This window comes from Otolemur garnettii, unplaced genomic scaffold (assembly GCF_000181295.1).
Source record: "Otolemur garnettii isolate 467f Iridium unplaced genomic scaffold, OtoGar3 scaffold00055, whole genome shotgun sequence".
NCBI lineage: Eukaryota > Metazoa > Chordata > Mammalia > Primates > Galagidae > Otolemur > Otolemur garnettii.
The window spans coordinates 11,759,381-11,773,246 of record NW_003852450.1 but is presented as its reverse complement, the minus strand read 5'-3'; the positions used below and the strand labels follow the sequence as shown (position 1 = coordinate 11,773,246).

The window sequence follows — 13,866 nt, the reverse complement described above, 5'->3', positions numbered from 1 at the left end:
AATGTTTTCATGAAGTCTCCAAGAAGAATACAATTTTAAGAACTAAACAATTTAACCTGAGAAAATATATTGTAGTATTTAAAAGAAGAATATTTTGAAAGCAAGCAAGCATGTTTGCATTTATTAATTATGGTAAAATAAAACTTCAAGAAATTCTAGAAGATATAATGTTATGATCAGGGTATAAAATAGGCTCTGAGTTTATGGATAAAAAACTACCCCTCAGTAAACTTCAGAGCTTTGTCTATTTTATGCAATAGCTTAATTTTTCTTCTGTCTTGCCTCATTAATGAACAACAGAAATATGAGTTATGAGAGTAGCGTTTATAAACAGAGAAATTTACTTGTCTATAAATTGTGTTCTGAAGATGAAAGTAAATGAATATGAATATGGCTTGTTCCTCCAAGTTTGCCACATCATAACAATTGTGTGCAAGGACAGTTATCAAAAATTAATTCCTCTATTAGGAGTGACTGAAGACATCAACCTAAGTAAGCCCTTTTGAGGAGGCACAATTAGGGGAAAAAACCTAACAGGAAAGGCTGGAGGGAGGAATGAATCCAGTCCAGCCTGAAAAAAATCTGCACCAGGTTTGAAAAATCACCCCATCTTCCTGTGTAAGTAAGATGCTAAGAAGCCCAAGGCTTTTTGAATCTAAGTCCCTGTGTTTTCTGTGAAGGAGCTGAAAGTGGGTTGGGACAGAGATGGCACCTGGGGGTTCTGAGGCACTGGCTCCTTTCTGAGACTGACAAGGATCAGAAGCCAGACTGGGACCAGACCACCAGCAATGCAGCAAAGGATGTTCTCTAAATAAGACCATGGCGCGTAAGAAAATTAACTACCTTCTCATCTACCTCAGTTTTTCAGTGCTCATCTACATAAAAAGTAAGCCTTTCCCATTTATTGAACTTTAGGACTTTTCCCGGCTTATTTCTTGCCTACTATGTTTCTTGCAAATGTTGGGTGTTCTCCAAAATACAAAATGCTGAAAAAGAAGTTTATTTTGGTGCAAGCAAGTGTCCTGTGTGAAAGAAATCAGTGATACCAGTCAATGTGAATAGTCAATTTTGTGAATCTATGATTTCCAATAGGTATGTAGGGATAGAAATTTTTTTTCTTAACCTTTTTAGTGGTGAGTAGAGAAATAGTCACATTGAAAAGAAGATATTCTGTTGTGTTTACACTTTAACAAAATAGATATGGCATTTTATAATTGATATCTTTTATCTGTAAGTTATATTGCCTTTTATTCCCACATCCTGGGTATTTATGTTTACTTTTAAAGAACACCGTATCACAACATTTGCTGTCATAATCAAGGAGATAGTTTCAATGTTTTCCAAAGAATAATAGTTCAAAGTATTTCTTTCACCAGAGAAATGGGCTTTTGAATGTGCTCCCTTTTTATAAATGAAGATATTATTTTCCACAAACTCCCCCAGATAGGAACAAGAGCAGTGTTCTTTGGTTAATCTTGCCAGTCCTGCAGCAGTATGGAAAATCAGAGGAGACCAAATGGCCCCAGCTGTGTGTTTATGAAGGACAGTAGCTATTGAACACTTTTAAAATGAAGACTGGGGGAGTGTGCGCTTGTCAGAGGGGCCCTGTGATTTGTGTCTGTTGAATCTGAATATCAATAAGGCAAAGCACTGAGCAGCTGCCGTTGAACAAGATAACTTGGCATTAGTGCACAGAGTTGTGTAATCTGGGTCACCTTCTGTGGCTGCACCAGTGAGATTGTTACTTGGACAGTTTAGAGCTGAACATATATCAGACTGGGTGCAGATAGAAAAAGAGGCTCTGGCTAGGTAGCTGAAGGCAAGTACAGAAAAACCAAGACAAAGTTTAAGCCAATGAATGGTAAAATATCTGATTCCAAAACACGTGCATTCACGCCCCCACACAGAGTTTTTGAGAGTTATATTTATTAAAGAGTTGTTATCTGAATAGTTATTCACCCTCCTTGAAACTTAAAGTGGGCCTCATGCAATGGTAAGTGGGGAAGACAAGTGCTATGCTGAGATGTGTAGGCGAGAGGAGAAAGAAGAGATAAAACAATATAAAATGAAAGATGAAGCGAGTTTATGTACATTTTATAGCAAAGGTTCGTCATTTCAATGCACTGTATGTTTGCAGCAGTTAGCTTTAAAGGAAATTGATATGCAACTTCTAAAGCACACATCTCTTTTTTAAAGGCTATAATAACTATGAAGTGATAATTATATATACATCATTCGTGTTCTTTCTCTTTGAGTGGGTGAGTTTATTTATAGACTAATACTTTGCAATTGTTTGGTTTCTTCTCCAATATAAATTTTTATCAGTTTTAAAAAGGAAATTGGAAGCTTAATTTTATTCAAATTTTATGCTGGTAGAATTTTATCTGTGTCAGTATATTTGCTGTCAGGGTATGAGAATACTGTCTTTCTTCTAGTCAAGGGCTAGACTTTTTTACCTGATCTTAAAACTTGCAGCAATCTGGCATCACCCTTGTCATTCACTCTTAACACCTATTAGTCTTAATATTAAATCCTATCTTCCAGCCAAATGAACATAATAATATCTAACAGTAAATAAGGCTAACGTCAGGTTAAGCATTTGATACATGCTATATTGCATTTAATTCTTACAACAACCCTATAAGATTGTGTTATTATAATCACCCACCGTTTACAGAAGAGGAAACCAAGGCTACCTCTATCCCAGTACATCTCTAACTTCAGTGTGCATCAGAGAACTGGAAGGCTTGTTTAACTGCAGCCTCTCAAGTCTAACCCCAGATATTTAGTGGCTCTGGAGTGGATCTTAGGAACTCACAATTTAACAAACTCTCTGTTTAAAATACCAATGATTGGAAGCCCTGAACTACAAAATATGTCTTTTTTGAGAACCATTATATAATGGTGCTTGGAATACCAAAACAGTTAAATATAAACATTTCCCTCTTTTCAAAAGAATTATTTAGGAGAAAAGGATATGAGCGTATAGATGAGCTCATATCCGATATGAACTTTAAGAGCATTACGTGTACTTGCATTTATACACAGCAGACGTAACCACTGTATCAAATAGAACTGATCACTAAGTCCATTTTACAGCTGAAGAAACTGAGACATGCAGGATTTACTAACTTGCCCAAGGCCATACTGGTAGTGAATGGTGGAACTGGGACTTGATCCCAGCGATCTGGCACTGGAGTCTGTGCCCTTAGCTCACACGTACTGATTTCCGTTAAGTGATAAGGCCAAAGGCACTCCACTCAGAATATAAAACAAAGACATTTCATTTTCATTATCATATCAGTTGAATAAATCAAGGATGACTCCTTTTTCACTTTGAAATATATTCCTTTAAATTTAAAAGAGTCACCTCTACCTCCATACTGTATTTTTTTCTTTTTTCTTTTTTTTTTTTTTTTAATTGAATGGTAACTATGTACATTAATGCACTTCTGGGAGTATTTTTTTCTTAAAACTTCTGCCTTGCTCTGCTCCAGGGGAATGCTGCCTGTGTTGTCTGCCCAGTGTCCTACATCCTTTATGTTCTTCCAGTTGGGGACATGTGACATGATGAATATTAGAGCAGAGTTCAGGAAGTGACATCCACTTTCTGTTCCTGAGCACGTAGAAAATCCCCTTACTTGGAATTGCAATGAATTTGTCCCAAATGTTTTCATGTCTGTTACACAATTTTGCATAACTGGTTCAAATATATGAAATCAATTAAACTTTACTAATTGAAGGAGAGATATTATTTTTTGCTTTTGATATACTAAGAGATACTTTTATTGGAAAGAGACTCTGTTCTGGTTCATTATTCAGAGACTATTTTAAATAATGAGAGCACTTCATGATAAACTCTGTTTGGGACCTTGATATGTGAATCTATTATGAAGGATTTTAAAGAAAACGCCATAGTCAAGCAACTATGAATTAGTAAAGTTATTTATAATTATATTTCACTAGTCTTTTCTAAGTTGGGGGATAAAGGGAATATTTTCGATAGAAATGCCTCATCTAGATTAGAAGCATTTGTTTTAATCCATATTTAAAGCATGGCAATAGCATGTAAAAAATGTGATTTGACAAAACTAATATCAGAGTTAAACAACTTAAATAGTTTGGTATAGCATCCAATATTCTGGAACCCATCAGCAATTATTAAGTCACTGAATTTGAATAAAGTTATTTTGAAGAATATCTCCTTTCTAATCTACATAAAAGTATAAAGAACAAATTGTATCCATAATTTAAAATATACTCTGATTTATTCAATCTTAATGCCATTATTAAGAAATAATTGAGTTTGCTCAGTAGTTCAGAGTAAGTTGATATTATTTATTGTCAGTAATCACACATTCTTCTTTAAAATTCTGCTTGTGGGAAAACATTTAAAACTTTTCTATTTACCATGCAAGTTAACATCCTCACAACAGCACCTTAAGCGCCTACATAACCATAAGTGTGAGGAAAAGGTAAATTTGCTTCTTTGTAAATAAAATAATTATCGACTTAAGCAAAATAGTCTCTACCTCATGAAGGTTACCTAGTGTTCCTTGCATCATAGGTTAGAATTACTTTTAGCTTTTGTCTTCAGATTCTTCTCTTAGGCAAATATGATCATTTCTGGAGAATTGCATCCTTTTTTTTTCCCTCTTCGGTGATTTTCAAAAATTACCATTCATGTAATTTTACATGAATCCCTTTTTACATTTGATGAATCCCCAATTTTACATTTGATCCCTTACAGTATCAAATTCTGAAATTCAAGTGGACAAGAAAAGTTAGAGTTTTTAGTTACATTTTCAATTTTATTGCTCATTTGGCAGGAAACCTCTGAGGCCCCAGGTTTCCCCATTAACAAATGAAAATGAGAGGATAACTTTTCCCCTTTCACAGGATCCTCTGTTCACACCAGGTTAAGGCTTACCGTCCATACTTACATTGTTCTCTGCATTTTTCTACTGTGGTATGTACCACAATTCAAAAACATTATTTGGGGGTTGATTCATTTATGTTTTACCTATGAAATCATAGGACATGGGTGTGTGTGCTAACAGATATATCCCAAGTCTATGGGTAGCTACTACCTTACTCAGGATAGTCACTGAGGAAACAGTTATAAGATGAATAAGTTAATGATGGAATTTTCTTATTTTTTTAAAATTTATTTAGAGACAAGGCTGCACTTTCTTGCCTGGGGTAGAATGCAGTGGTATCATTATAGCTCCCTGCACCTTCGAATACCTACACTCAAATGGTCCTCCTGCCTCAGCCTCATGAGTACTGGGACTACGGACACACACCACTATGACCAGCTAATTTTTGTATTTTTTGTGGAGATGAGTTTTTGCTGTGTTGCTCAGGCTGATCTTGACCTTCTGTCCTCAAGCTACCTTTCTGCATTGGCTTCCCAAAGTACTAGGATTACAGGTGTGATCCAGCACTCCTGGCTAATGATGGAATTTTTATAGCACTTGTAATAAGAATCTGTCTTTACAATGACACTTTTGAATTAATTTTAATCCTTACATTATTTAACTTTTAATAATATGCTTCATTATTTTAGAAAAGTTTTAGACTTACAGAAAAAGTGAGAATCTGATACAGAGGGATCCCTTATACCCATACCCATTTGCCCTTATTACTGACATCTTAACATTACTATGGTAGGTTTGTGACAAATTAATGAACCAATATTGATACATTGTTAATAACCAAAGCTTATAGTTCATTTAGATTTCCTTATATTTTTTCCTATTCACATATCCCATCTAGGATACCACAGTATATTTGGCTATTGTATTTCCATATGCTCCTCTTGGCTGTGGCAGTTCCTTAAGCCTTCTTTGTTTTTAATGACCTTGACAGTTTTGTAGTGTACTGGCCAAGTATATTATAGGCTTTCCTAATATTGAAGTTAGTTTGATGCCTTTTTCATGTTAAGACTGGAGTTATTGGTTCTTGGGATGAAGACTGCAGAGGTTAAGCAACATCCTGTTTGTATCATATCCATGATGTATATAATTCACATGATACATCACTGCTGATGATCTTAATTACCTGGGAGATAGTGTTTATCAGGTGTCTCCACTATAAAGTTACACTTTCTCCCCCTTTCTGTACTGTACTCTTAAAAAGGAAGTCACTTATTTGCAGTCCACACTTAGGGAGTAGGGAGTTAGGGTTTGAATCCTGGAGGGCAGAATATTTACATAATCATTTGGAATTATTCTGCGTGGGAGATCTGGCTCTTCTCCCCTATTTATTAATCTATTCAATTAAGATTAAGTTTGTTAATATAATCCATTAAAATTAAGTTTGTGAACTCATCCTAGAAAATGTGTTTTGAAGGGTGGACGAGGCATTGGTGTCAATCTGTAGCTTCCTATGGGGAGTACTTTGAAGACAACTATAGTGATAATGAGCACTTTTTCTAAGATGAGTTCACAAACTTAGCATCTAATCTCATATGTCTGTACACTGTGTATGTACATGTTTCTATAAATATACCTACATGCAAATCTGTGCCTATATTAAGCTAAACATGAGTTCATATTGAGGCCTCTAACCCTATTTCCACTTAGACTATTCTAGCCTCCTCCTCTTACTTATCTGTATATTCCACCCAATGGTGAGAAACCTGGTTTCCATCACTTGCCATTTGTTTACTTATTTGTTTAAGTTCAGTATACGTATAGAGCAGTATTGAATTGTTAACCCACTCTCCTGTGGGAAACAACTTTATCAATGAGGGTACAATACTTATATCCATTTCCTTTTGTCTTTAGTTTTACAGGCTTAAAAACTTACAAAACTGCTTAGGTCAGCATCTTTCTTCCCAATCCCTTTTGTGAAATTGTTTCGCATTTTTATTTATTAACTAAAGTTCATACTTTATGTAGATTTCCTTATTTTTGATATTTTCTTTCCTTTCTAAAAATTTTTACTTTTTATTTCAGAATATTACATGGAACACATATTTTGGTTACATAATTTGCCTTTGTACATTTTAGGTCAAAGTTGTAAGTATGTCCTTTACCCAGAAAGTGTGCCTTGCACCTGCTAGGTGTGGTTTACCTACACCCTCCCCCCCCCATACCTACTTGATTCCTACCCTTCTAGCCCTTGCAATTCACAATTGTTGTGGAAGCAACCCAAATATCCACCAATATATGAGTGGATTAATAAAATGGGTATATGTATATCATGGAATACTATGGTGATCTAGTATCTTTTGTGCAAATATATAAAACACTTGCACTCAAACGTTTGTAACAACACAATTCACAATTGTGAATTGAATTTTACTTCCATATGGGCACATAAGTATTGATCCACTAGTTCCAGTTTGGTATTGAGTACAGGTGGTGTTTATTTTTCCATCCTTGAGTTACTTCACTTGGAAGATTGCTCTCCATGTTCATCCAGGTTATTACAAAAGATACTAGATCACCATTTATTGAGGTTCCTCCATGTTTTTTGTGACTAGAGAGCTCTTTTCTTTCTTTCTTTGTTGTCTTTTGAGAGAGAGTCTTACTCTGTTGCTCCAGGCTAAAGTGTCATGGTGTCAGCCTAGATCACAGCAACCTCAGTCTCCTGGCTTCAAGTGATCCTCCAGCCTCACTCTCCCAAGTAGCTGAGACTACAAGCACCAGCCATGACTCCTTGCTATTTTTTTTTTTTCTATTTTGAATAGAAATAGGATCTCACTCTTGCTCAAGCTGGTCTCAAGCTCCTGAGCTCAAGTGATTCTCCTGCCTTGGCCTCCCAGAGTGCTAAGATTACAGGCATGAGCCATGGTGCCCAGCCTAATTCTTTTCTTTTTACCACTGACTAATATTCCATTGTATAGATGTACCACAGTTTGTGTGTCTGCTTATTTACCTACTAAAGGACATCTTGTTTGCTTTCAGTCTGGAGCTATTATATTAGTTTCCAAAGGCTGTTAAAACAAAGCACTACAAATTAGGTGGCTTAGAACAACAACAACAACAACAAAATGTATTTTCTCATAGTTCTGGAGGCCAGAAATCTGGAAGCAAAAGTTAACAGGACTTTGCTCCCTTTGAGACTGTTCTTCAAGCCCTTTTCTGCCTTCTTCTCACTTCTGGTGGTGGCCTTGAGTCCTTGGTGTTCTTTGGCTTCACTACCTCACCACAGTCTCTGCCTCTGTCATCACATGCCATTCTTACTTGACCTTCTTTCATCTGCTCTTCTCATAAGGACGTTAGTCATGTTGGAGTAGGGTTCGCCCTAATGACCTCATCTTAACTTGATTATATCTGCAAAGATCTTACTTATAAAAAAGATCACATTCTTTTTTTTTATTAAATCATAGCTGTGTGCATTAATGCAATCATGGGGTACAGTGTGGTGTTTTCATATACAATTTGAAATATTTTCATCAAACTGATTAATGTAACCTTCATGTCATTTTCTTAAGACATTTATATTCTACTTTTAGATTCACTTGTACCCTTGTAAGATAAACCATAGAGGTGATGTATCCAAAGAATGGAAGAAAAAGTATCCAATGTACTCAGCCCTATTATGAAACTAATTTATAGCTTTCATATGAAAGCTATAACCTAATTATAGCTTTTACATGGTAAAAGGAGGGTGGATGGGTGGAAAGATCACATTAAGTACTGAGTGTTAGGACTGAGACATATCTTGGGGACACAATTCAACCTATAACATCTATTATAAATAAAACCCTGATACATAGTAAAACTACTTGACTAATACCACTTTTATTGAGAAAAATTAACTTTGCATGCAAATTGGATTATAATGGTATTTATAAAAATACAGATAAAGCTCAATAAATATTTGAATCACATCATGTTTTAACAGTGAGTATTCATGTATTAACATGTGATATAAGAAAGATATTCTAAACAATGTGCCCACATTTTCCTCTGATTTTTCTCCCTTCCTTACACTGTTGCTAACATTTACATGTTCAGTTCCAATTAAGTGCTCATAAATTTCCTTCTATGTAACTTTGCCATGTGAATTTCATTCAGGGTCTGATTCATATACAGAGTGGTAGTAGAAATGGAATAAGTATGTTATCAAATTTTTGTTGGAACAAATAGCTTAGCACTCTTTCTTATATGAAAGTTCAATTCTTTAACCTCCTTTTTTTTCACAAACCACATTCTTTACTTCAGGCACCAAAAGATTAGTATGCCTTTCATTACTGATTAAAAGCATTGCACTGATTATATGTTTCTTTGTTGTGCATGTATTAATTTTGGTGTTTATTAATATAATGTCATCCTTTATTTTTCTTTTATATTTTTGCCAGAATCATAAAATTTGAGGAAGGAGCAAAAAGTTTATTGGTTTTAGAGGGAAATGGAGCTAAAGTTAGTTGTCTTCAACCCAAAATAGGATAATCAATAAATACTAAAATTTTAACATTTACTCAATCGTTTCTTCATTTACTCATTTATCCAACAAGTATTTATTGAGAGGTCCATCAGTATATGTGCCTGACGCTGTTCTAGGCTCTGTCATTCAGGAGTGAAGGAAAGAAACACAGTCCCTGATACTATAAAATTTACATTTTAGTGAGGTAAGAGAGACAAAACAATTAAATGAATAAAATATGAAATTGTGAGCTGGTGAAAAGTGCTAAGGAGAAAAGCAAAGGCTGAGAGACAGACAGCAGGTGGGCCAGATGGATATTTTAGTGTATTTTGGCAGAGAACATAGCAAGTGTGAAGACCCTGACTCAGGAGCGTGCCTTTAGTGCTTGAGATACTATAAGGAGTCCAACATTACTGGAGTGGATTGAGGGAAACAGAGCAAGCTGGAGGCAGTGTGAGGGGTTTTACTACCAGTCTCTCTAATTCTTAAAATATCCTACATAGTATGTTATTAAGTCCATTAAGCCACCTAAGGCAAAAGATAGTTTAAGTGACACATATACTCAAGATATAGCTATGAGTAATACAACTGAGATTTAAACCTGAGTCTGTCACGTTCTAAACCTCATACCAGTCCATAAAAGCCAAAAGATAAAAAGGAAGTTTACAAGCTAGTCATTAAAGTACCGGTAGCTTGAACTCAGCCATGGTAAAAGTAATTGCATCACAGAATTTGGCAAAAACTACAAATTAGAGTTTGAGGGGGTGGAGGGAGTCTAGGAATCAAAGTTAGTCCTAGATAATCAAGTCTCCATTCCACCTTTAAAACTTCTCCAAATTAAAAATGTTTACAATTTCAACCCCTCTCCCACTCTTATGACTAAAATATGCCAAGGCAGAAATTGTTGACACGTAACCTAGATTAACCTTGTTACGTTGTCTTTTTGGTTCTCCACATAATTGTCCTCATGATTCACGGGTGGATGATTCTTTTCTCTAAATTCAAAATTCTTTGAGCCTTTTAAGATAAATATACTTTAAGCAAATTAGTGAAAGAGGGGTGCTAATGAGGCCGAGTTTATGGTTCAATCTCAATACAATTTGGTTTGGTTTGCACAGAGACTAGCTGTGTACAACATGTAATGATGTCTAGTCAGATGGTCTCAAATTTGTAGTTTTAAACACAAGGAGAGAAATTGACATCAATTCTCAGGAGATCAGTGTCACCATTAAAAAAAATCAGTTGTGAGTTAGCAGCAATAAGTTTTTTTGCCCAGATACTGTATTATTATGATTTAATTTCTGTGATTTTAGTTCTCCATTATCCTTTCTTTTAATACAGTTGAAGAATATTTAGATTCAGCATCAATTTTTATTTTTTAAATTTTTATTTTTAAATGAATACTTGCCACCAATTTTATTCAAATCCAGTTGAAAGGACAATTTAAAGAACCATATATGTAATATGTATAGGCATTAAAGTTTTCAGCATCAATTTTTAAATAAATAAGGTTACTAAACTCAGATTCTGGTTCTGGCCCACAATTAGTTATATATCTATAAATGCATCATTTAAATCTCTAGGTCTTTAAATTCTCACTTGTAAAATGAGGAATTTAGATAATATGATTACCAGGTTTCTATCAGGGTCTTTATTTTATGGTTTCATGATTATTCTAAGCAATGGAATCATAGACATTGATAAACAAAGAGTGTTTTTGGTGACCTCATCCTGTAAGAGCCAGGTGTCACTAGGTTAGATTACAACTACAAACAAACACCAACATCTTAGGGTTAAAACAAAAAGATTTGTATCTTGTTCTCACCACATATTGAGTGCTGATGGGCTGTAGCCATACCCCATTTGTCTTTGTTATTGCTAAGACTGGATATTTGTGCTCCCCTGCAACAATACACAAGTCGAAATCTAATCCCTGGTGTGATAATAATATTAGAAGGTGGGGTCTTTGGTAGGTGATTAAGTCATAAGGGCTCTGCCCTTATAAATGGGATTAGTGCCTTTACAAAAGAGACCTTCCAGAAACGTCTTGCTGCTTTCACCTTGTGAGGACACAGGAAAAAGACGGTCATCTACCTGTCAACCAGAAAGTGGGTCCTCATCAGACACCAAATCATCTGGTACTTTGATCTAGGGCTTTCCAGACTCCAGAGCTGTAAAAATTAAATTTCTGTTGTTTCCAAGCCACTCAGTCTATGGTAGCTGAGTCAAGGCAATCCAAACCAATGTATGACTTTCATTTTGGGACACAAGCTGAAGGGGCCATCATTTTTTAAAGAATGGTGTTTTCACAGCTGAGGAAAAGAGTGATGGAAGAAGCATCAGCTCAGCTGTGACCACATCACTTTGGCTCATGTTTCATTGGCTAAAGCAGGTCATGTGGCTAGGCTTGCTATCATTTGGGCCAGAGATAGATCAAGGCAGAAAATAACTGGAAAAAATAATGTATTTCACTTCATCTTTCCCCTTGTTTCTGACTTCCAAGGCACAATTTATTCAAATAACCATTAAAGATAGATATTGGAAATTTAAGACACTGACAAAAATTTTATTTCAACAACTATTTATTAAGCAGTTGATGTGAGCAAAAACCATAGTTTTCCAGGCATGTACATGCTAGGGGGGTAGACATTTGGGTACAGGCTATTCATACATTGTTGCCTAAGAGAAAAATCATACTTTAAAATGTCAGAGGTCTATAATCTGAGTGTCCATTTCAGATAGAGAGGAAGAAGTTTTACTGTGAAAAATCAAACTAGTCTTGTGATATGAAGACTTCTGAAAAGAAAGTTTCTGAAAAGACATATATCAATCTTGCTTTGAAATCATTATCCCTAATAATAGTAATCATATTTTGAAGTTAAAATCAACTTTAATTAAGGAAATAGCCTATCCAGTTTGTTCATCAGAAATTCCTATTTCTCTCCACTCTCATTTCACTTATAACCTAGCTCCTCTACCAGAGGTTGGATAAGGAAAGAGAAGATAAATTAAAGGTAAAGTTTTACACTTTAGGTATCCATGCCTGAAAATTGTATTTAACACATTATTATAAGGAACTGTTTAACTTAAATGGGCCAAGAGGCTTAAGAGAAGACACTTCAAGCTGCCCATTATAGTACTGATGGTATTTCTAAAATTTCTCCTAAGGTAAATCATCATTAAATAATCGAAAAATTAATTTCTATATTTATAAGTTAAACAATATAAATAAGTGGAAATTTTCTTCTCTTCACTAACTTCATTGTATTTAATTAATTTCTTTTGTTTCCTGGCTTGCTTTTCACAGTTCTTTTTTGGAGCACTGAAAACAGGGCATATATGTGCTTTTTAATTCTTTTTGTTCAGCAGACCAGTGGCACCAATGGACTGATGTCCAGAATAGTCCTAGAGCGAAGGCAAAGTTTGCATAAACTTTGTTTCCTTCCAGGCTTGGAAGAGCAAGAAGGGATGCAAGTGTGCTCACACTGAGTGACTCCGAGTCAATACTCTACATTTGTATTTTCACACTTTTTTGTTTCGGAAGATAATATACCTTCAAAACCTTTTTTTCCCTTCTAATTAGAGGAGTCTATGATTCATGCTTTCCTCACCTGCCAGATACCATTAACTTTCACTACCCATTTTCTCTATGTCAGACGCCAAGCTGAATGTTTTTACGCAGTTTATCTCACTGATTCAAAGCCTGTGATGATGTTATTATTTCCATTTTACAGAGAAATCTAAGCTTTGGAGTTCAAGTGAAGCCACTAAACAGTTGATCTAGATACCGAAGTGCTTAAAAATTTAATGTGAGTAAGTTTCAAACCGCCATATCACACAGTCAGAATTCAGAAATAACCAATTTTACTATTCATACGACCTTCTAACCTTGGTAAATTGGACAATTTAAGACTTTTGGTCACCACGATTAAATATTCTTTTAAATAGATACAGCATGAGAATTCTGCATCCAGACTTTTAGCTTTATGAAGGAGAGCATTAATGTAAATATAATTGGCAATTGTAAATCAGAGAACATAATCAAGGTTGGAGATGCAGGGAAAGAGATCATTAATCAAGCTTGTAAATAGGTTCCATCTGTGAATAATGGTCTATTGCTCCAATCATAAGAAATAAAAGTATTAAAGATTATTTATTATGTATTCATCACCAGCAGCATGTGCAACAAGTATAATTTCAAATAGTAACACACTGTATACCCTCAAAGGGAATTTGTTGTCTGACTGATGGTAGAATTTCAGAGATCCATGAGCTTTGAGCATAAACTGGCTTTTAAAAACCCAGATATCATACCAAACATGAATCAGGCACATTTTTCTATGGCATTTTTTTTTTTACTCTAATATATACTCATTCATACTGGAATTGCTTAGATTACAGATTGTCACAAAGATATATTCCATTAGGCTCAGATCCCATAACACAGTGGTTAGGGAGCCAGCCACATACACTGAGGCTGGCGGG

At 35.1% G+C, this 13,866-nt stretch overlaps 1 protein-coding gene across 1 annotated transcript in view; it reads left to right on the top strand.

Annotated features, from left to right (window-relative positions):
- Window positions 1-684: 684 nt before the first annotated feature.
- CRB1 (crumbs 1, cell polarity complex component) overlaps window positions 685-13,866 on the top strand; it is a 178,251-nt gene continuing 165,069 nt past the window's right edge. Inside the window, exon 1 of the mRNA XM_003792308.3 lies at window positions 685-886. Within this exon, the coding sequence (XP_003792356.1) occupies window positions 820-886 (67 nt within the window). The 5' untranslated portion in view covers window positions 685-819. The remainder of the gene's footprint in view (window positions 887-13,866) is intronic.